At 42.0% G+C, this 22,706-nt stretch overlaps 1 protein-coding gene across 1 annotated transcript in view; it reads left to right on the top strand.

Moving 5' to 3' along the window:
* The first annotated feature begins 8,568 nt into the window (after positions 1 to 8,568).
* Cwc22 (CWC22 spliceosome associated protein homolog) overlaps positions 8,569 to 22,706 on the top strand; it is a 32,683-nt gene continuing 18,545 nt past the window's right edge. The window contains exons 1-8 of the mRNA XM_057755667.1: positions 8,569 to 8,621; positions 10,559 to 10,795; positions 12,450 to 12,578; positions 15,936 to 16,104; positions 16,428 to 16,481; positions 18,838 to 18,973; positions 19,065 to 19,271; positions 19,353 to 19,415. Of these exons, the coding sequence (XP_057611650.1) occupies positions 8,569 to 8,621; positions 10,559 to 10,795; positions 12,450 to 12,578; positions 15,936 to 16,104; positions 16,428 to 16,481; positions 18,838 to 18,973; positions 19,065 to 19,271; positions 19,353 to 19,415 (1,048 nt within the window). The remainder of the gene's footprint in view (positions 8,622 to 10,558; positions 10,796 to 12,449; positions 12,579 to 15,935; positions 16,105 to 16,427; positions 16,482 to 18,837; positions 18,974 to 19,064; positions 19,272 to 19,352; positions 19,416 to 22,706) is intronic.

The following is a 22,706-nucleotide window of genomic DNA, read 5'->3' on the forward strand; positions in this document are numbered from 1 at the left end:
GTATGGCTAGGTCCTACCTGTGTTGCCTGTCTCATGGATTGAACACACCCAGGTAATCGTGGCAGAAGGGTTGTGCTCGCGGAGAGTCTAGCGGCCATGCAGGCTGCCCCTTGGAGTATTTGCTCGTATTTTGAAGGTGTAATTACTGGATAGGTGTAATTACTGGATAGGTTGTGGTTCACAATTGGAAGTGCGTCTTACACATGCTACTCCCTGTTTGGCTAGTTTTCAGTGGGCTGGAACAGGTACAGGTTGCTGAGGAAGGAAAGGAAGTAAGTACTCAGATGTGAATCCTACAAACTTCAATGCCAACCTGCCAGGTAGGATGTGGCCACTTGTGTAATAGTGACACTACTGGTATGGGTGTAACCAACCACTTTCGATTGTTTGAGGCCCACTCCAAAGGAGGAAACTCATGCATGAAAGTGTAAGCCCAGTCAAGTAGCTGGCTGGAGAAGTCATGGGCCTTATTGGGGAACTTACTGTTTAGTTAAGCAGGTAACGTCATAATGCCTTCTAAATATGTTAATACTCATAGACAAATGCTACTGTCTCAGTTAGGGTTTCAGTTGCTGTAATGAAATACCACGACCAAAAACAACTCGATAAGGAAGGTTTATTTCACTTATATATCTTGATCACAGTCCACCGAGGGAAGCCAAGACAGGAGTTCAAACAGGGCAGGAAGCTGGACACAGGAGCTGATAGAGGGGCCTTAGAGGAGTGCTACCTCCTGGCTTGCTACTCATGGCTTGCTCAGCTGTTTGTTTTAACAAAATCACAACTGTTCGATTTTCCCAATAAAGATTGGGAACCAGATGCTGAGGTGAAAGCCTGCTGGCTCAGTAAGAGGCAGAGAAAGCACCCAGTTGGCCGTTGTCCTCCACCAACCCCAGAAGCCTCTCCCTTCTTTTGTGCCATCTCAGAAAACTCAAACCCAATGACTCTGCCTTCCCCTTCCTGCGCGTCTCTCTCTGTCCTGCTGACTCCCTGTTACTCCATGCTATTTTCTTAATAATCCTATGTTCACTACCTGTTAACTGGTTGCTGGTTCTGTGATTGGTTTTATTTAATCCTGTTTGCAATAAACAGAAAGCTCTTGGCTTAAAGGTGTGTGTTAGGGCTGAGCCACAGCACAACTAGAACCAGGTTTTCCTGTAAATAATGCAATCTCGGAGTTCACAGTGTGATCAAATATCCTGTAACACTCAGTTTGCTTTCTTGTAAAACCAAGGACCACCAGCCCAGGGATGACCCCATCCACAGTGGGCTCGGCTGTCCCCCATCAATCACTAAGAAAATGCCTTACATTGTTTGCCTATACCTTAATCTCTGGAGTCATTTTCTCATTTGAAGTTCCCTCCTCTCAAATGACACTTGCATGTGTTAAGTTGACATAAAAACTAGCCAGGACACCTACTTTTGGTTTTAATGAAAATACTCTGTATAATGAATAGTAGGCAAAATCAGATCCCCATGGCTTCCAAAGGTGCTGAGAGTAAGTGGTTCTTGCGTACTGAGCCCTAAGGAAAGCATTTATACCTTCCCCTCTAAGACTTAGGAGCTGGGACATCACTAAAGGGAGGTGAGAGACCACGAATTGCCATTTCGTGTGAAGGGTGCTGAAATGAGTTACCTTTCTGTGCTCTTGTGTTGGAAAGAGCATTAGAGCGGATAACCTCTATTTCCAGCACTCACATCTTTTTCCAGTTGTATTCACTTATTTTAATACTGACTACAGTTGCTTTTGCTCCTTGCATCTTTCAATTCTTTCATTTTTCATTCTCATCACAAACTGAGTATATAATTACAATAAAATTTTGATTAGCAGGTCTATATGAACATAACTACCAATTAATTCTGCGCTTTTAAAAATTACTAAAATATTTTCAACAGAAAAATAATAGAAGATATTAGCAGCTGGGTATGTCATCAGTTAAAAAAAAAAAAAACACTTGCCTTGCAAGCAGAAGACCCTGGTTGACTTTCCTAGAACTCTCTGTAGAAAAGCCAGGCACCATTCCTGCCTGTAATCCAGCACAGAGGAGGCAGAGACAGGCAGCTCTTCAGGATTCACAGGCAAGCCAGTCTTACCTCCTTGGCAGTTCCTAGGCAGTGAGAGATCCTTTCTCAACAGGATGAAAAGATGCCCGAGGAAAGACACCTGAGGTTGTCTTGTGGCCGCCACAGGCACGTGTATACACATGCACATATACACACAGAAGACATTAAGAGCAGATATCATTCTTTTAGAGCCAAATACTTCGCCTTTAAATGTGCATGATCTGGAGCCGTATGTCTTCAGTAAAACAGGTTAGGACAGATCTCTGTTTATCGAGTTATTTCCATGCGGAGTGCATTTCAAATGATTGTTCTGCACAAACATTGGCTCTTTCATTTGTAACTGACATGGAAACATTGGGTGGGCATTGTTTCCTTGGTTTATTGTTTTATATATACACAATACTTGATTATGTAAGCCTAAGTTTTCCTTGCTGAAGCATTTCAATCATAGTGTTATAAGACCTCTAATTTTAAACTGAGTTTGGTCCCTACCAGAATAAGACCTTTGTGGTGACATTTTGTTTGTGACTTTTGTGATATTTTGTTTGTGCTATAATACATAAAGCCAGGCAGTGGTGGTGCATGCCTTTAAACCCAGTACTCAGGAGGCAGAGGCAGGTGGATCTCTGTGAGTTCAACGCCACTCTGGGCTACACAAGATTGAATCAGTCTGAAAGAGAAACAGAGCCAAGTGGTGATGGCTCACACCTTTAATCCCAGCACTAGGGAGATGGAGACAGGAGTGATATGGCTGGGCAGAGAGAGGAATATAAAGCAGTAGGAGACAGGAGCTCATGACATTCAGTCTGAGGATTTGTAGAGACAGGATTGCCCCTTTAGTCTGAAGATTCAATAGAGGTAAAAACTAGTGACTGGCTGTTGGGGACCAGCCCAGACATAAGACATTTCTTGTTCCAGAGTGGAGGTGTGAGAACAAATGAGGCACATTTGACACGATAGCCTCGGGAGGGAGTTTTCAGGCATCATCCAAATCCTGAATTCACATTCTGAAAGTCACCTGCGTTTATTTTCCAAACAGCTTTTCTATCAAGGTAAACTGAGGGAACAGGTAACACATCCTTCAGTCACATCTATACTTATTGTCATATCTATGCCTAGTTTGTCACGTAGACTGAAAAACACCTCTTCCCCAGGTGACCTCCTAATTTACAATAGAAGGAGCAGAACGACATTAGCATATCTGGACCATTTTTTAGGTTGGCATCAGGTTGTTATACTATCAAAAAGCTAGGCGGCCACCTTCTGTGTGGCAGGTGCAAATTGCGCCTTGTAGGTTGCTCAGAATTCACTGACTACCAGACAGTGTAGGAATATGGGCCTGCATAATTCAGCCTCTACAACTGGCTGCTCTTTCTTTGATTTTTCAACCTTAATCCCCTAATATCTGACTCCAGGATTTTATTAATAAGACCAATTAGAATTTGTGCTCTCTTGGTTTTGGACTCGTTTACTAATACATGTTAGATACACATCCTTTTGTGCTGCTATTTAAAGATTAAATTTTATAAACTTACTATGTCTGCTTTTTACTAATTAAGGACAATGAAGTGGTCGGGGCCTGACGTGTAGAAAGAACATGCCGTTGTACTGTTGACAATGAAGTGGTCGGGGCCTGACATACAGAAAGAACATGCCATTGCACTGTTGACAGTGAAGTGCTCGGGGCCTGACGTGTAGAAAGAACATGCTGTTGTACTGTTGACCATCGTTAACAAGCTCTTGTTACTGTTCTTTAGGTGATGCGTGGAGACAGCAAAAGGAAACTGTCAAGGAAATCAGACCATTGAGTGCGTGTGTCTTGAACCAACCGGAGGAGTCGAGTTTATTTGGTCACCTGACACTTGCAAATAAAAAGTAGTATGGCCCACGTGAAAGTAAGTGTTTGAACCTAAGCTAAAGATGTCAGCTATGGTCAGCCACGCCCTGCCCTTTAACAGTGCATTTGTAGAGTTAGACACAGTTTTAGCGTGGAGCAGGTATTGAGCAGAGGGGCAGTTGAGAAAACATGCTGGCTATCGTGTGTGTGTGTGTGTGTGTGTGTGTGTGTGTACACAGATATACGTAACTGCATGTGTGTGTGTGTGTGTACACAGATATACGTAACTGCATACATCCAGTTCTCCATGAATCACTTGGATGTGTACATGTGTAAAAAGGGATAACAAATAATGGAAACAGTGCTGACTAACATCGTTCTCAAGAAGCGTACTTCCCTGAGTGATGCGCAAGGCGAGTAACTCCTTCCTTCGCTCAGTCTCGATTCCTTCATGACTGGCCAGTTTGTTCATGTGAGGACGTGGGCTTCTGTGTTCTTTACTGTAGACATTTGTTTATTCATCAAATGAAGAGTGAACTGAATGTTACAGTGACTCCTCCAAGTGACAGTGACTCCTCCAAGTGCTTTTAACAGAGTAGTGTTACACACCCTTCTTCGGGTTTCCTTCTAGGTGTGAGGAAGCAGTAAGCAGATCATAAGTGTGATGTAACAATGAGCGATGCACCGTGTTAGAAAGTTGCTGTAAGGTTGGAGCTGTGGAGAGGAGAAGCAGGGCAGGGTAAGGAGGTGGGTGTGCTGCAGCTTTTAGTAGGGAGGCAGGTAGGATGTGCTGTGAAGCAGGGCAGTCAGTCATGTGAGGGGGTCTTCCTGGAAGCAAGAGAGTTAACCTTGTAGATATCCAGGGGAAGAAACTGCCAGAAAGTGGGGACAGGAAGTGAGTTGCCAGAGTCTGGTGTGACTGGAGCAGATGACGAGGAGAGAGTTGCAGAACGTGAGGTCAGAGCAGTGACAGGAACAGTAAGTCATGAGCTTTCGAAGTCTGCCTGTGAGTGGTCTTGGAAAGACAACAAATCACTGGACTTCTATCCCGTGTGTGCTTGAACAACCAGTGTACTCTTTGCTGGGCTATGGAGTCAAAGGGAGGATGTATTTTTATTTATTACAGATACATGCACACATCCCTCCTCTACTCCACTGTACCCCTAAACTTCCCTAAGAGAAAAGTGGACTGACTCGTAGGCCTGTACAGGGCATGTGCTTGTCAAAGCTGCCCCGCCATCCTTTCCGTTCTCAGGGTGTAAGACCCTCCGGCCTCCTTACGCATTTCCATCGCCAGGGCCGCACTAAGCTGACCCTGTCCGTAGATTCTTTCCTGTGGCTGTCTGCCATCTGCTGCATTGGGATCTGTGTTCAGTGGTGCAGCATTCATCTACCGTTAATTTCTTGAAGACTCAGTAGGTAGTTGACTGAATGTTAAAAACTGGTGTCAGCAAGAGAACGGGCACTCGTGAGAACTGTTTTTGAGCCTTCTGCAAGCACTCTTCTTTTGACTGGTACTCAGACGGGGAGAGAAACATGTAACCGTTCTCAGATGCTTCCTGCTTTCTTCAGTGGTCCCTCTTCTGTGATACCACACCAGGCAAGGAGTAGGTAGCATGTCCTTCAGACTCAGTGGCCAGTTGTATTCTGTCTACCTCCATCTCTTATTTGAATTAGCCGTTAGCAATTCACTCATGTGGCAGGAGCCATTCTCTCCATCCTCCCTGCAGACATCGCTGGGCCTACTAGAGATGCTTGGAGCCATGGGGACTTGGGCCCTTGCTCCACCCACTTCCGCGTTCTGTTCCCTGCGATCCTTACACTGAATGACTGAACAGTGCCACCTGATTTTGTTCTGTTAACAAATTTGGAGATGGTTTTTCAAGGCAGAGTCTCTCTGGATAGCTTTGGAATCTGTCCTGGAACTCACTCTGTAGACCAGGCTGGCCCAAACTCACAGAGATCTGCCTGCCTCTGCCTACCGAGTGTTGGGACTAAAGGCGCGCATCACCATTACCTGGTCAAATTTGGAATTTTTGAAAGAAAGTTTGACTGTATTCCTTTCTTAACTATTGTATTAATTTAAAACTATAACAAGGGATTTTTTAATTTGGGTTATACCTACAGTTTTTTTTTGTTTTTTTTTTAATTTTGTGACCTATCACCATTAAAACTCCATGCAAATCATGGTCACTCAGAGCTGTGGGCCACGGTGGTTGTTCCCTACTGAAGATCTCACGCGAGCTTTCCTGTAATGTGCCAGTCATTTGTTACTTGGTCGTATTTACATAATCCCCCTGATTCACCGCTTCTGTGTTTTTGGCTTCTCCCTCTTGTCCACAACAGCTGTTGCGGAGATGTGTTAAAATCATTAGCACGGAATTGAGGCTGTCTTCCTAATGTAGTCAAAATAATTGCCTCACTTGTAAAAGAAAGTGGGGATAGGATAGTTTTATTGTTATCTGTCTCCTCCTATGTCTCCGTTGTCTGTGTTTTTTCTCTCTCCAATATATGGTTTAATATACAAATCTGTAAACACTCTCTAGAAATAACTCCTAAGTGTGAACATCTTCTGTTCCCTGAGTCTTTCTTGTGTTTGTGTCCTTCTGAATGACTACACAGGAAATGTTAAGGGCTCATGGGAAATATTATGTGGCTCATAATAAGTAATTAGTAATTATTATTAGTAATTACTGTTGAATTTGGTGGATCTTGTAGCATGTATTTGGCTTGGGGTGTTGGGGTATGGGGAGTTGCTGGGTGCGGGTCCTCAGTCAAGCTGAGCAGATGCTTCGCAGTGGGCTACAACTTCAGCCCTGGGCTCAGCATTTTGGTATAAAGTTTTATAAAACTGATATCGTACATACTGAGCTGTCTGCTTCACTGCTTTTTTTTTTTTTTTTAAGATTTATTGGTTGTGTTTGTGAGAGGCAGGGTCTTCTCTTGTTAATTCTGCCACTATGCTGCAGTCTGGCCTCTTCTTAAATCTCTACCTCCCACACACACCGTAGGAGTTCCGGAAGTACAGACGTGTGCCACCTGCCGCAGTCAGTGGTTTATTTATTTATGGATTTATTTTTTAATGTGGGTTTTAAGAATTGATCTTGGGCTTTCAGGCTTACATGCTTATTATTTTTATGCTCTGCCCATCTTCTTCCTATGCTATATAAGCCTGACAGCCAGGGTTTGATCCCTGGAACTCTTGAAAGAAGAGAATCAGTTTCTAGGTTTTCTTTTGACCTCCACATGTGTGTCATGGAACATGTGTGTCTACAGTCTCTCTCACACATACATCATAGACATATATCCACATGATAGTATTTAAGTGAGATAAAATTTTTAAGTAATTTCTGAAGTACTGCTAGTTTGCTGAGACAGATAATGTTTATATATTTTTAAGATAGCTGGTTTTGAAGCATTCTTCTTTCTTTTCTCTTGGGAAGCATTCCTCTGGTCATGACAGAAGGGAGAGCCACAATTCATACCACCGGAACTCCTCCCCAGAAGACAGGTAACTGTGCTGTGTGTGCCAAGCGGGAATTTAATGTGTTCATCAAATAATTTAGTTTTGGCTTTCTTTTCTTTTTTCTTTCTTTTTTTTTTTTCCTGTAGCTTTGGGGCCTGTCCTGGAACTAGCTCTTGTACCAGGCTGGCCTCAAACTCATAGAGATCCACCTGCCTCTGAGTGCTGGGATGAAAGGCGTGCGCCACCACCCAGCTTAATTCTTAATTTTAAGGTGGACACTGAAGTGCTGCTTTTGTTGTTATGGCTCATGGATACATTCACACTGCCTTTTATAGTTAAAATTTTATATGCATCATAGCATAATTATAAAATAGAGCAATCTAGAAATAGTACCAGTAATGTGTATCATGCATTTTTATTAGCCCTACCACTGTGTCACTGAGAACCATTAAAATAGTTCCTAAAGGAGAAGCCCTCGATGCCTTGTGCTCTTTCTTCCTACTCCACTCTGCAGAGTGTCCCCCAGGGCCTCTGCTTCAGGGTCGTGGTTTGTGACCACTTACTCCCCTCACCAGTCACCTTCGCTCTGTCAGCATCGGACACACACAAGTCTAGAGTAATTGTAGATATGTCTATGAAACACCAATGGTATTACCTTCTGGGTTATTATTTAACTTCCCGTGATGCTCTCTGACATTACTGAGTTTTGAACTAAACAGTAGCTGTAACGTGATTCATCTTGTCTGTTTGTTCAGTGTTCCCAGCACTGTGGTTTCCAGGATAACATCCAGTGATTATAATGCTTGGAGTGGGTTGAAAAGAACAGTGTGGGCACAAGGAAGGATTGTAAATAGCCTCCCCTTGCTGCCCATCGTGTGTAATTTCCAGATACATCCCGTCACCACGGGCAGTGTGAAGAAGGATGAGTAAACTGCTTCATTGCAGGAGTGTTTTTGCTGTGTCCGTGCTGGAAGCTTTTGTGATTCAGACTGTGGATGGGTGCCAGCACAGTGAACCATTAGTTAGAGCACTTGGTTACGATGTTGTGCATTGTACGTTGTTTGGCATCACTAATATCTGACTTTCCAAGTATAACAAAGTTGCTTTTAATGGACAATTTGGATTTTCTTCTCTGTTAGACATGCAGAACAAGAAAGGTCCCCCCGGGATAGAGATTACTCTGATTACAGCCGGTCAGACCATGAGCGTTCAAGAAGAGGGTATTCTTACGATGACGGCGTGGAGTCACGGTGAGTGGTGGGGATCTTAAGAGCAGATGAGTTAACTTTTCTTTATGTGGTCCTCGTTTTGCTTTGGTTTAGAGACTGGGTCTCACATAGCCAACTTGGGTCTACCTCCTGAGCTTTGGGATTACTGTCAAGCCCAGCTTGAGTGGTGCTAGGGATCTAACCTGGGGTGTGTACATGTTAGCCAGTACTCTGCTGAGTAAGTTGCATCCCCAGTCCGAATTTTTCTTTACTTAGTATAGTAAAAACAAAGATTAAAGCAAGATTGCATGCTTCTAGGGTCCGGCTTCTAAGAAGGGCTTCATGAGAGTTAACTCTTAAGACAACAGATACATACAGTAGGTAGTACCTGTTCATGGCTGAAGAAACTCAGGCCTCAAAGTGCTCAGTAATTGGAGGTTTGGAAGCATGCTAGTGTCAGTGTGGTTTGCATGTTGTATTGCAGCATGGGTTTTTGGCTATCCCGTGTTCTTTCTGCATTATGGCAGAGGAATACTGGGAATGAAATTCCTAATTTATAGGTTTATTTTTCTAAATAAATGAATTTTATTTGAGTCTTGGGAAACTGGGCTGTTCATCTGTTCTTCCAGCCAACAAGTTTTCTGGTTGATAATTGATACTCAGCTTGATCAAATATTGACTCCAAAGCCCACAGGTTTTCGAAACTCTGGCTGTGTGACTTCAGTACCGCTCCTTAGGTTTCGTCCAGTGTAGGAGTATCAGGTCTCATGTGGCCGCAGCCGTAAGTGAGGCATGCAGACTAGGTTTTCCTTTAGATATAGAAGTTAATGGTTCAGAGGATTTCCCAAACGCTTCAGTTGGGAGCATCTGCACAGTGAGAGCAAGCTAGGTCACTGTAGGGAAGTCTTGCAGAGCTGGGCACTTCCTGTTCCAGCCACTCTGCGGGGCATGCCCCATGCTGATCACAGGTAGAGTCTGCAGCAGCCTCTTTGCTGACCATTGGCCCTTACATCGAAATACTTGCAAGACAGTGTATTTTCTGAAAGTGAAGGGAACAAACTGTTCTCTCAGGAACAAACCATCAAGGCTTGTCTTTTCTAAGTTCTTATGTTTGTAGAGAAAATAAAAAGCTGAGTTTTAAAGATGTTAAAGGAAAGATAAACACATAGTCGGAGGAAAGAGTAACTGAAGAGGTAAAGTGACCCTTCCCACGTCATTTTAATAACCAGGGGTTTCTGAGACTTCTAATAAAGCAGCAATTCTTTCAAGTGACAGTTTCAACTCCTAGGTTTTTATTAATTTATAAAATTTAAGTATTTCATTAATACTTAAGTTTAACATTATGAAAATAAACTTTTGTTTTTTGTACAATTGACCAAATACATCACAGGCTAATTTGTCTTAATTTTCATGCCACTTTCTCCGACTTAGAAATGTATGTTCATCTCCAGTATAAAAATTTTGAAGTATATCGGTTGGCTTTTTAAAGTTCAGTCGGATTTAAACTCATTGTGATTCAACTGCTGCCATGCTGGATTTTCACTGTTTCTTGACAGTGTCATTCTGGTCTCCATGCCCCTGCACAGTTTTGCAGTACCTATATTTTAGGTGAAAATGTCATCCTCTCCGCCTTTTGTTTTTCGAGACAGGGTTTCTCTGTCTCTGTATCCCTGACTGTCCTGGACTCTCTGTAAACCAGGCTGGCCTCAAACTCACAGAGATCTTTCTGTCACTGCCTCTGCCACCTGAGTGCTGGGATTAAAGGTGTGCGCCACCACTGCCCAGCCGTCATTCTCTAACCAGTTTGCTTCCAGGCTGACGCTTTTTGAAAGCCTTGAACCCTGGAACAAGGCATCTTTTCCTCTGGGAGGTATTGCTCCATCCTGAACCACTTTCCTCTCCTGTGGTCCCACTTATTTTGTGTTGTTAACTGTAAGAATGATTTTATGTCTTTCTACCCCCTCTACACCATTTTTACAGAAGGGACCGAGAAAAACGCAGAGAAAGAGAAAGAGATGTGGATCGGAAAAGGTCCCGGAAATCCCCATCTCCTGGAAGAAGGAGCCCAGAACGAACTGTAACCCACAGTTCTACTCAGGAAGAACCTACCATGAAGAAGAAGAAGGATGAGCAGGATCCACTGCTCACCCGAACAGGGGGAGCATATATTCCTCCCGCAAAACTCAGGATGATGCAGGAGCAGATCACAGATAAGAACAGGCATGTGGATGCACTGTGTCTCCAAAGCAGAGGCAGCCTCATTGGCAAGGAGTAGAGTACTGCAATTAGTGGTGATTTTTCTAAGAAAGTACCCAGTTTACTGTTATCGATAGAGACCACAAATTACAGCCTCTTGTCTTGTTGGCTTCAGAAGTTCTTTGGAGCATTGTATACTGCTTACTCTGATATTAGTTCATAACTTTGTTTGTGCGCGAGCATGCGTGCACGGCTTTGAGTGTTGAGCGTTAATCCTCAGACACTGTTTTTTACTCATTTATTTTTTGGAGACTGTTTTTTTTCAGCGGCCTGAGACTTGCCAAGTAAGTTAGACTGGCGGGCCAACAAGCCCCAGGGATACACCTGTCTCTCTATTACCATATCTATCACCAGAGTGCTGCTGTGCCAGGCAATTTTACATGACTCAGAGATTGAACTTGGGTCCTTGTGTTTCTCTTTGTGTGTTAGTGAACTTGACAGTGATATTTAAAATGTGATATTGGGAAGAGCTTTAGTGCAAACTTCATCATCACCTAGGCTGGGGAAGAGTTAGCAGCTTGTGCGATTGTAAGCAGTTCTAGGAGTTAATTTGTGTACAGTAGAGGTCTGTCCATGGTCGGAAGGTACAAGCAGAAATGGCGAGGACTTTACGGACTTTCCTTTGGGTGGATCCTTGGTAGAGTGGAGTGACAGCTCCAGAGTTGGGAGACGCGTGTGCTGGGAGTTTCCAGTTTCCTGGGAGGTTGTGCTTACACGCTAGCACTATCTTACTAAGTCACAGACACGTTTCCCTAGAGGAGGTGACATGTCCAAGTGTGCACAGTGGGACAGTGGGTCACCTCTGCCATAGGTATGTGCAGTGCGCAGTTGCAAGCTTGACCAATAGAGAATTTTAAGCAACAACAAGACATTAGGTGCAAGTGCGCCTGTCAGTCTGCCTCTCGCCTCTTGCTGGGCTCTAAACACTGTCAGTGACCTAAGACCGCCGAGCCCTGCTCCCCCTGCTCTCCACGCAGGATTCCGTAGGCTCCTACGTAGAGTTCAGGCTCTCAGGTCCCGAGTCTGTACTGGGGACCTAAGCATTTTATTTTTAGTAGTCCCCAACTAAATTCTAGCATTTCTTTCTATTAGAAGTGTAACTGTAGTGGATGGTCCCAATCCTGTTTGTTGCGGTTACTGTGAAACACTGTATATGGCCAGGCTGTTTGAAACTAAACCAGTACTTGGCCTCCTACCGCTTCTCGTAATTCCATGTCTGGAGACACTCAGAGCACACCGTGTCAAGCATGTTTTTCTCATGTTTTGAGGACTGTTTCAGGATCTGTTGTAATCTTTTGTTCTCATGCATGTCAGGAAGCCTGCTGGTCTCACTAGGCTTCAAGAGAAGTGTGTGGGGAAAAAGTTAGGGATCCCTCCATCCAATGTTAATTTCCAAGAGAAATAATTATAAAAACCACATTCTTAGAACTTTAAAAGACCTGGGCATTATCAGGTTTAATGTAACAATCTAAGTGAGGCTTAAATACCCCAATGTAAGTTAAAACCTTAGCTGTCCAGCATTCAGCAGGACAGCTGCATAAACAGCGTCTTTCGAATGTTATAACAATGTCTCAGCTCCAGGGTCCCTTGTGACTTTCCCTTTTTTGGTAATTTTTAGCTTAGCCTACCAGAGGATGAGCTGGGAGGCCCTGAAGAAATCAATCAATGGTCTCATTAACAAGGTCAACATCTCCAACATAAGTATTATTATCCAAGAGCTCCTTCAAGAAAACATAGTCCGAGGGAGGTAAGTGCTGGTTATTTGCCTTGTGTTTCTCATAGTAAGTTTTCAAAGAAACATCTCTGTCAACCGTAAGTCTGGTTTGTTAGGCTACTTCCTTTCAAAGGTGTTTGTAAACGTTTGTTCAAAATGCAGTTCTTTTACAATATAGTTATTAAATAACTTACATCATGTTGTTCAAGGTTTATAGTCAATGTTTATTTTTTGAGATTTGATTTTACAGCATAGTTTTGCACAGACATTTAAATATAATTAAATCTGTAAGGCATAATAATAATTTTTTATTTTTTTATTTTAATTTTTTATTGATATTTATTGAGCTCTACATTTTTCTCTCCTTCCCTCCCTGCCTTTCCCCTCCCCCCTTCAACCCTCCCCCAAGGTCCCCATGGTCCCAATTTACTCAGGAGATCTTGTCTTTTTCTATTTCTCATGTAGATTAGATCAATGTAAGTCTCTCTTAGTGTCCTCATTGTTGTCTAAGTTTTCTGGGATTGTGGTTTGTAGGCTGGCTTTCTTTGCTTTATGTTTAAAAACACCTATGACTGAGTACATGTGATAATTGTCTTTCTGTGTCTGGGTTACCTCACTCTATTTAAAAATAATGTTTTCTAGCTCCATCCATTTTCCTGCAAAATTCAAGCTGTCGTTTTTTCCTGCTGTATAGTGCTCCATTGTGTAAATGTACCACATTTTTCTTATCCATCCTTCGGTTGAGGGGCATTTAGGTTGTTTCCAGGTTTTGGCTATGACAAACGAAGCTGCTAAGGCATAATAATTATTAAAATATGCTGTTTCAAACCACTTTGTTTCAGTTGACATAAAATCTTCATGAATTTGTTACTACCTGTGATGCTTTGACCCTACATCCTGTGTAGTCACAAGTGTCAGGATCTCTTCCCTAGAGCTCAGCAGCATCCATTGTGTGCATGTGAATTGTCTTTGTTACTCTGGTGTGCAGCTCCATCTGGCTGTTGTGGAGAGTGCTGTAGGGGTGTGGTGTGTGGCTCCGTGGCTTCGTGTTTTCCCTGCCCTCTGCATTATTGTGTATGCCAAGTCACAGTGCACACGTGCTCCCTGTTCTCTGCAGCCTTGGAAACACTCGTCTTTGTCGCTGTTATGACATTCATTGTACCAGGGATGAGCTGGTAGATCCTGTGGCTGTACTCTGTCTGGTGATAGACGATGCTGCATGGTGTCACCTATGTATAGTCTGGAGAAATGTCCGTTTAGATGTGTCGATTTTATGGCTTATTCCTGTTGGCTTCTCTGATTTCCTTGTGTATTTTGGATTGTAGCTCCTTATTGGACTTGGCTTGTAGCTCCTTCTCTTTCCATATTTGATTCTCGTGGTTTCTTTCACTGTCCAGAAGTCTTTTAGGATTAATGAGGTCTCAAATGACAAGTTTTCTTGGGTTACTTGTGATTTTGGAGTTATGTTTTAAATTGTATCAATCCAGACAAATATGGAACTTCCCCAAGTAGTTGTACAGATTGTTTTTCTGTTTATTAATCAGTTTTAGGTTGCTTTGTGTTGCTTAAGGTTAAGGTACACTTTTATTCTTCCACATGTTGATGGCTGGTTTTTCTACCACTACTCTTGAATAGACTACCTTTATAATTGTGTGTTTTGATGCTTCTGTGAAAAACAATTAGATTTAAATATGAATTTCCCTCTAGGTGCTCTGTTCTATTCTCTGTTGGCTTCCCTAGAGCTTGGTGCCCGTGCCCTGCTGTTCTGATGACTGTGGCTTGTGTAGCAATAGTCAGTTGTGAAGTGGGTGATATGGTGCCTCCTGCTTTGTTCTTTCTGCTGAAGATTTCTTGGCTACCTAGAATCTTTTATAATCTGTGGTAATCTTAGGAGCTTCTTTTCCCCATTAAAAACACCACTAGAATTTTGATGGATATTACACTGAATTTGGGTAGTAAGAAAAGCAACATAGCTTGTTCCTAAAGGAAGTGTCTGGCCTCTCACTATTGAGATTCTATTATGTCCTTTATTCCAGTTCCCATTTTAATTAAAGCAAAGTAAGAATGGAGATGACTGGGAAAGGGGAGCAATAAATTTGGAGGAAAATGAAGGGAATCATTATTTTCTATTTGAATTCAGGCAGTTGTTGACTTTTTTAAAGAATAAAGATAGGGAAATAAATATCACATATCTGTCTATTCTTTTTAAATCTGAGTGCTGTCTTGTCATTTCACATTGCCCTGATTACAGTCATTGAAAACTGGAGTGAGCTAAATAGAGCGTGTTGTTGGGGAGCAGGTTGGCTGGTAGCCGGCCACCATCCTTGAGCAGAGCTCTTTGCGTCTTACCTGGAAAACAAGCAGGTGCAGAGACATGGCCTCTGCTTATGTGCTGTGTGTAGTCTGGGTTCACTTCTCTTCCTCCTCAGTGCTTCAGCAGTCCAGCGATTGTCACTCTTTTGTTCAGAGTATGTAAATGGCCTTGCTCTCCGTCTCTCCTTTCCTTACACAAACATGACAGTTGTTCTAGTGAGTCTCCTTCACTGTCGTCCCATCGTCCCTCCATGGCTTTCCTTTTGTTCCTCTGTAATTATTCCAAAGGGATATGTCCATCACAGAGTTATTTTAGACAAATGATGGACCCATGGCAGAATTTTTATGTTGTCTAAATTTTACACTCATCAAAATAGTTTGTTTTTACTCTACTCCTTTTTGGGTTTGGTTTACTGAAAAAATTTTTCCTGCAGTATGTTTTGATCATGCTTTCCCTTTCCCTAATCCTTATAGTCGTGATTAGATGAAATGTGAATAGGAAAAGGATTATATTTAGAAAGGAATTTTTGAAAAAAATTATTCTCATTTTACAAAAAGCACAAATTTGTTTTCATGAAAGCACCACTGAACTCCTGAGGCAGGATTTGTTTGTGTGCCCCTGACTGTCCTGTAACTAGCTTGGTAGACCAGGCAGGTTTCAAACTCAGAGATCTGCTAGCCTCTGCCTCCCGAGTGCTGGGATTAAAGGTGTGTGCCTCCATGTCTGGCATAAAAGCATTTTGTTGTTGTTTGTTTGTTTCCGTTTTTGTTTTTATAGCCCAACCAGTATTTCCCCGACCTCCTCTTCTCCAATCCCCTTCCCCCACCTCTCCTTTGTTTGTCTTCAGAAAAGGGCGGGCCTCCCATGGATATCAGCCAGCTCCGGGACGTCAAGGTGCAGTGAGACTAGGCACCTCCTTTTCTGTTCAAAAGCACTTTTTATCGGTTGCCAAAGTGAGCTCTTTTTCCAGGAAAAGCACTAAAGATTTAGTTGTAAATTAACTTTTATTCATGCCGGAATAGTTCTCCTTGATTTTACGTGTTTTCCTGACTCTGCTTTTCTCGTGTTTTGGGCAGAGGCCTGCTGTCCAGGTCTGTTCTGCAGGCGCAGAGTGCGTCTCCAATCTTCACTCATGTCTATGCAGCTTTGGTGGCAATAATCAACTCAAAATTCCCACAGATTGGAGAATTAATCCTCAAGAGACTAATTCTTAATTTCCGGAAAGGATATCGAAGGAATGATAAGGTATGTGTGGTTTTTAGTAGACTGTCACGTGAGGTCAGGCCAGTAAACCAACCTCAGTGAAAGTTAGCGTGCTGGTTTGTACACAGGGGTACATTTACATGTGCTCCATGAGAACTGCTCATTCTCCTACACATCCTCTGGCCACGAAGATGATGCCTGACTGTGTACTTAGCAGTTTTCAAAGCTAATTCATGTGCATTACTGCTGGATAAAAATCATCCCGTGTGCTCCCTTACAGAGCATGGTAATCCACTATAGATTTTATAGATACAGGAAAATTGATTATAGTTGATGGTTTAACTGTCTTTCCTTTCACTTTTCAGCAACTTTGCCTGACTGCTTCTAAATTTGTGGCACATCTTATTAACCAAAATGTGGTAAGTAATTGTCTTTAAAATCTGCTGGAATTCAGTGGCATAAGACCATGGTCTTGGTACCACTTCCCTGCATCATAGTCTTTGATCACATTGGATGAGATCTCAGTTGTGAAAGTGGTTTAAATGCACTAATATTCTTGAGTGTGGAGATAATCTGAATGTTGTTCAATGTTGTTTAGGCTGATGTGACTGAACACTGTTATTCTGTGTAGAGTTTAACTAAGTCCTTTTTTCCTTGTCTCTTCCACTCCTTTCTTGGCCTGCTGCTCATGCCCACCGAGTAAAGAAGTGATGTGGTGTGAGCAGCTCATCCCAGACAAGTGCGTCAGCAGACCCGCCCTTCTCTTGTTGTGTAGCGTTTCTGCCACTCTTATAGAATGGCCTTGCTTCCTGGACATCGTCCTGTTACACGACCCCGAGTGCAGTGCTCAGCCTAGCACAGAAACCGGCGCATGAGCTGTTTAGGGGCCCCTGCTGTGTACCCCTTACCCATTGTCCCATCAGCAAGATGGATTTTGTTTGTCTGTGTCTTCCTTCCCTATATCCATGTAAACTCACTATTAGTCAAGGCTGGCCTTGAAGTTCTGATCCTCCCGCTTAGCTCCTCTGTCCTGAGTGCTTGGATTTGTGCAGTATTGAGGATCACTCTCAGGGTTTTCCGCACGCTAGGCAAGCATTCTGCCAACTGAGTACAACATCCCCAGCCCATGTTAATTTGTTTTAAAGTTACTGTGTCGTCCCTAAAGATAGCATATAGGAAAATTTTATTGTGGCTCCATTTATTTTTTAATTTTCGAGATTAAAAAATTGAGGTGGACTTAATATTTTGTCTGGTTTTACTTAGTCCTGATTATGCACACTTATAACAGAAGCTATACATTAAAGTTAATGAAAATGCTAATTATTTAAAAAATTAAATTTGATATAAAGAAAATTCATTTTAATGTTGTAGTCATTTATAATTAGGGCCAGTTTATGAGATTATAGATTAGATAATTGACATCTTTTACTTTACTTTTTCTTTCCTTTATACCAAGTCTTCCTGAGACGATCATAAATTTTTTAACCAGACACATATTTGTGAAACACAGTAGGCTGAATGATTTTGATCTATTTTGAATGCATATAATTCTGTCATTTTGTTTGGTTTTAATTTTTGTATTCATCTACTTTTCTCTTTCATATTTGCCTTTTACTCAGCCTTGAGAATAAAACTACTCAAAGATTTTTCCGTATGTGCCATCATTCTTACTGTAACACCCACGTATGCGGAAGGATTCTAATGTGCACTTAATCTTATTTCTCTAGCACTGAAGTTTAGATCTTCCCAGCATCTGCTCTTGGAAATCTTTACATTTTAACCAATTAAAGAGCAGAGAAACAGTCTCTATCTGTAACAACAGATACATAGTTCTGCTTTTGAAATTTTACTATTTACTATTAAAAATTTTTTTCATTAACATCAAACAGTCAAAATATTAAATATTTTCACCTTCCCAGTTAGATGTAAAGATTTTCTTAGAATGATGTGTGACTACCCTACTCCTCCCTCTTAAAAAGTAGTATGGTTCTAATTTGTACAATGTGGACGTATTCTCTTGAATTGAGGTTTAGACTCCTCTTGCTGTTTCAGAGACGTCCCTTGCTTATGAAGGCATATAGATAGCTTGATGAATGATAGTTCAATCTTTCATAGGATTGTGTCGTCATACAGTTTTATTCCCACTCTACAAGGCAATGTGTAGAGGTGTTCATATGTTAAAATATGAACCAGGTAGGTAGTTTGAGCTATGAAGAGGGAATATACTAGGGCTGTACCTCAGTGGTCATGTGCTTACCTGGCATGCACAAGGCCCTGGTTAACCTAAATGAGTAAATAAAAAGATATGTAACTTAGCATCGGTAATCTTTAAGATAGTTTATGATAAATTTTTATATATTCTACTAAATAGTAAATAGTAGAATTTAGTAGAATTGTGTAGTAGATTGAATTGGGGAGCTGATATAAAAAGTTGTGGTCATGAAAAAGATAGCAAAGAAAGAATTGGGGCTGGAGAGCTGACTCAGTGGTTAAGAGCACTGCACCTGTTCATCCAGAGGACCTGAGTTCCCAGCACTCACAACCATCTGTAACTCCAATCCCAAGGGATCTGATTTCCTCTTCTTAATAAATAAGTAAATAAATCAAAATAAATCTCCTTGTAGACATAAACGAGATGCTTCTTTCTGTTGAGTGAAATGAGTTAAGATGTGTGCATTATACTCATATATAGTTTATGTTTAAGAGCTTGTCAGTAGCAGGTTAATAATAGAAAACTATTTTGTCTCTCCCGTGTGCCTGGATTCTTCTGTTAAGGCACATGAGGTTCTGTGCCTAGAGATGCTCACCTTGCTGCTGGAGAGACCAACAGATGACAGCGTCGAGGTAGCTATCGGCTTTCTCAAGGAGTGTGGCCTCAAATTAACCCAGGTGTCACCAAGAGGCATCAATGGTAAATGCACATCCTTGGTTCGTATGGTCTTATGTATTTTTACTCTAGTGTTAGTGTTGTTTTTTATTATTATTTTTGCTTTTAACTTCAGCCATCTTTGAACGCCTGCGAAACATCCTGCATGAGTCTGAGATTGACAAAAGAGTTCAGTACATGATTGAAGTGATGTTTGCTGTACGGAAGGACGGATTCAAGGACCACCCTGTTATTCTGGACGGGCTTGATTTAGTGGAAGAGGATGATCAGTTTACCCACATGCTCCCCTTGGAGGATGACTACAATCCAGAAGATGTTCTTAGTAAGCCTAGGGTGTGCAAAAACAGGAGGTGGGACACCAGCGTGTGCAAGAAATTAACGCTTAAATTGTTTATTTTTTAAGATGTTTTCAAGATGGATCCTAATTTTATGGAGAATGAAGAGAAGTACAAAGCTATTAAAAAGGGTATGTAAAATTTGACAATGTAGCTTGGATCAGTAGAGGCAACCACTGATTCTCCCCAGACTAAAGCTCAGCTCCAGTGAAGCCTGCTCCTTGCTTCCTCATGAATTAACTTTATTTGTGGAGGTTGCTCCTGGTATAAATTCATTCAGAATTCTGAAGTCCCCCTTCTTCCACCTGTCTTAAGAAACTCCGCTAGATTACCAGTGGCCTTTATTGGGTATTTTCCTACACCTCGCTCAGGGCCGCACAACTGAGTGCTGTTTGCTAACGAAGTGTCACACCCTGTCTTCTCTTGATGGTAGATCGCTGTTCTGACGTTCACCACAGTGTCTGTGTCTGAGTGGTTGCTGAGCTGATTATTCTTTGTATGTCTGTAGCGTACTGTAAGTTGGAACTTCGGACAGACTTTCAGTTGTCTTTCGTCTTTTCCATTACTAGCTAGAGAGCCTGGAACAAATTGTTTGATAGAAGAGTCAAGTTACTAGAGAAGAAATACTTTGTATTGCCGTGAATAGGTATTTAGACAGAGGTAGTTGTTTTCCAGGTCCTACTTGTGATGGTTTATGGTTTGTTTACTGTGGGCTGTGATATTATCTGAGAACAGCTTACTACTCTGGAAGTTGCCGCATAGAGTGAGTCGCTGAACTCTGTCATCTACTTTTTCTGTGCTTTAATTGTAATAGAAGGGTTCAGAAAGTCTTCTATGCGCTATGCGAAAACTACGGTACCACAAACAGATTTCTTTGATGCAAATTCCACGCTTTCCCCTGCCACAGGACCGGCTCCTTTCCTTTCCCCTGCCACAGGACCGGCTCCTTCCCTTTCCCCTGCCACGGGACCGGCTCCTTTTCCACTTAGGCTTTCATTTCTTTTTTTTTATTATTTATTTATTTTTATTCTTTTTTTAATTAAAATTTCCACCTGCTCCCCGTTTCCCATTTCCCTCCCCCTCCTCCCACATATTGCCCCCTCCCTCCACTCCCCTCCCCCTATCCCCACTCCTTTTCTCCTCCCCCCACTCCATTCCCTCTCCCTCTCGATATTGAAGAGCAGTCCAAATTCCCTGCCCTGCGGGAAGACCAAGGTCCTCCCACTTCTATCTAGGTCCAGGAAGGTGAGCATCCAAACAGGCTAAGCTCCCACAAAGCCAATTCATGTATTAGGATCGAAACCTAGCGCCATTGTCCTTGGCTTCTCATCAGCCTTCATTGTCCGCCATGTTCAGAGAGTCCAGTTTCAACCCGTGCTTATTCGGTCCCAGTCCATCTGGCCTTGGTGGGCTCCCAATAGATCAGATCCACTGTCACAGTGGGTGGGTGCACCTCTCGTGGTCCTGACTTCCTTGCTCATGTTCTCCCTCTTTCTGCTCCTCATTTCGACCTTAAGAGTTCAGACCGTTGCTCCAAATTGGGTCTCTGTCTCTCTCTCGATCCATCGCCAGATGAAGGTTCTAAGGTGATATGCAAGATATTCATCAGTATAGGATAGGGTCATTTCAGGTTCCCTCTCCTCAGTTGCCCAAGGTACCAGCTGGGGACATCTCCCTGGACACCTGCGAGCCCCTCTAGAGTCAAGTCTCTTGCCAACTCTAAGATGACTCCCTTAGTTAGGATATATACTTCGCTGCTCCTGTATCCACCCTTCCTATATCCCAACCATCTTTCATTTCTTAAGCCAGTTCCTTGTTCTTTGCTTGCGGACTTCTTTCTCTATAGTTTCCCTGAAAAGTGCCAATATTTTCCCTGAATATGTAATACGGTTTCTTTCAATTTTAAACTTGGGAATCCCACTAGGTCTAGGCATTTAGCCAGTACATGGATTATACTTTTTTATACAGCAGTTCTCAAGTTCTGTGGCTTTGAGACCCCTTAGTACTCTTTAAACTTAGACTCCACAGAGCTTCAGTTTATATGTGCTGTAACTGTTGGTGTTTGAATATTTATGTATTAGCTCATTTAAAAATAATAAAATGGTAGATGGTAACATAAACAACATTGTATGACATTAAATTATTTTCTCAAATAATAGGACTTAATGAGAAGATGACGGATTTTATGTATCGTGCCTACCCTAGTAGGAAGTGGGTGCTCTGTCCTGCATTCTGCCTCCTGTAGCTCACTCTGATTTCCTTTATAAAATGTAGTTAGATGAGGGAGGACTGTTGTGGTGCCCTTTGCAGATGAGTGTGTTTTTCCTCCTTGATACTAGGATAGCATTTGACTGTTAGTAGTTTCTTAAAAGTTAATTTCCATTTGAAATCTTGAATGTTACCGATGAATTTTCACACTCAGTTAAATGTTAAACACCTTTGGTGTATGTATCACTTCCAGTAGATTATTAAGCCTTGCCTCATTTTGCAACATGACGTCAACCAGAACATCTTGCTTCACTGTGTTGTATATGTGTATCTTCTAAATATTAGCACATGAACATCATTAAAATCGAGTTAATGTGTTAGGACATTATCAAAACTCTCGTTTCTTAATATTGCCACTTGTCTCCTCAGAAGTTTGACCCACTATTGGGAAGCTATTGAAACTCAGAGGAATAAATACAAATTTTACAACTATTAGGTTTGGTCTTATAAACTTAAATTGTATCATGGTGGCAAGTACTGGTTTGTTGCTGTTTTTAAAATGAAGAGTGTTACTTTGTAGCACTTGAAAATGCTTGCTAAACACCTAATAACATCTGTTGATAACTTTGACCTTGTTTTTCTAAATAAAAATTTAAATTTAAAAAAAAAATGTAAAACGTTGCACTTTATGGTAGACCCAGGCAGTTAACCCAGTCTTGTCCTTGAGGTTACCAGGCACTGTCCATCTGTCCAATCCCAGTGCTACAAGTGCAGGTGTGGAGCTGTAACACTAGTAGTGCTTTACATCTTCCTCAAGGACAGTTATTATCAAAATAGCCTTCCCTCCTGCCAGTGTGCAGAAAGCAGCGTTGACTCCTGGTGCTTAGACTGCAGCAGCAATCTTAACCCCCATTGCTCTTGTCTGTTGTTGTAGATATCAGTGCAGTGACCGGGCATAGAAAACCTTAGGATCCTTAGGAAAGTAATGTTGCTATCATAGACCATCTGACAGGTCTCTCTCAAGTTCCCCCAGGGAATCAGTGAACATTTGTTGAAACCTTTTATTCATCAAATGAAATCCACTTGTCAGTGCTTATGGAATTTTGGGCTAATTCTAAAGAAGAGGGAAAAGAGGATGCTCTAAACTTTCAGACAGTTCATTTGACCTTCATCTTCAGTAAATTGTTCCTCTGGAACTGGCATAAAAAATGACC

This window comes from Chionomys nivalis, chromosome 22, assembly GCF_950005125.1.
Source record: "Chionomys nivalis chromosome 22, mChiNiv1.1, whole genome shotgun sequence".
Classification (NCBI taxonomy): domain Eukaryota; kingdom Metazoa; phylum Chordata; class Mammalia; order Rodentia; family Cricetidae; genus Chionomys; species Chionomys nivalis.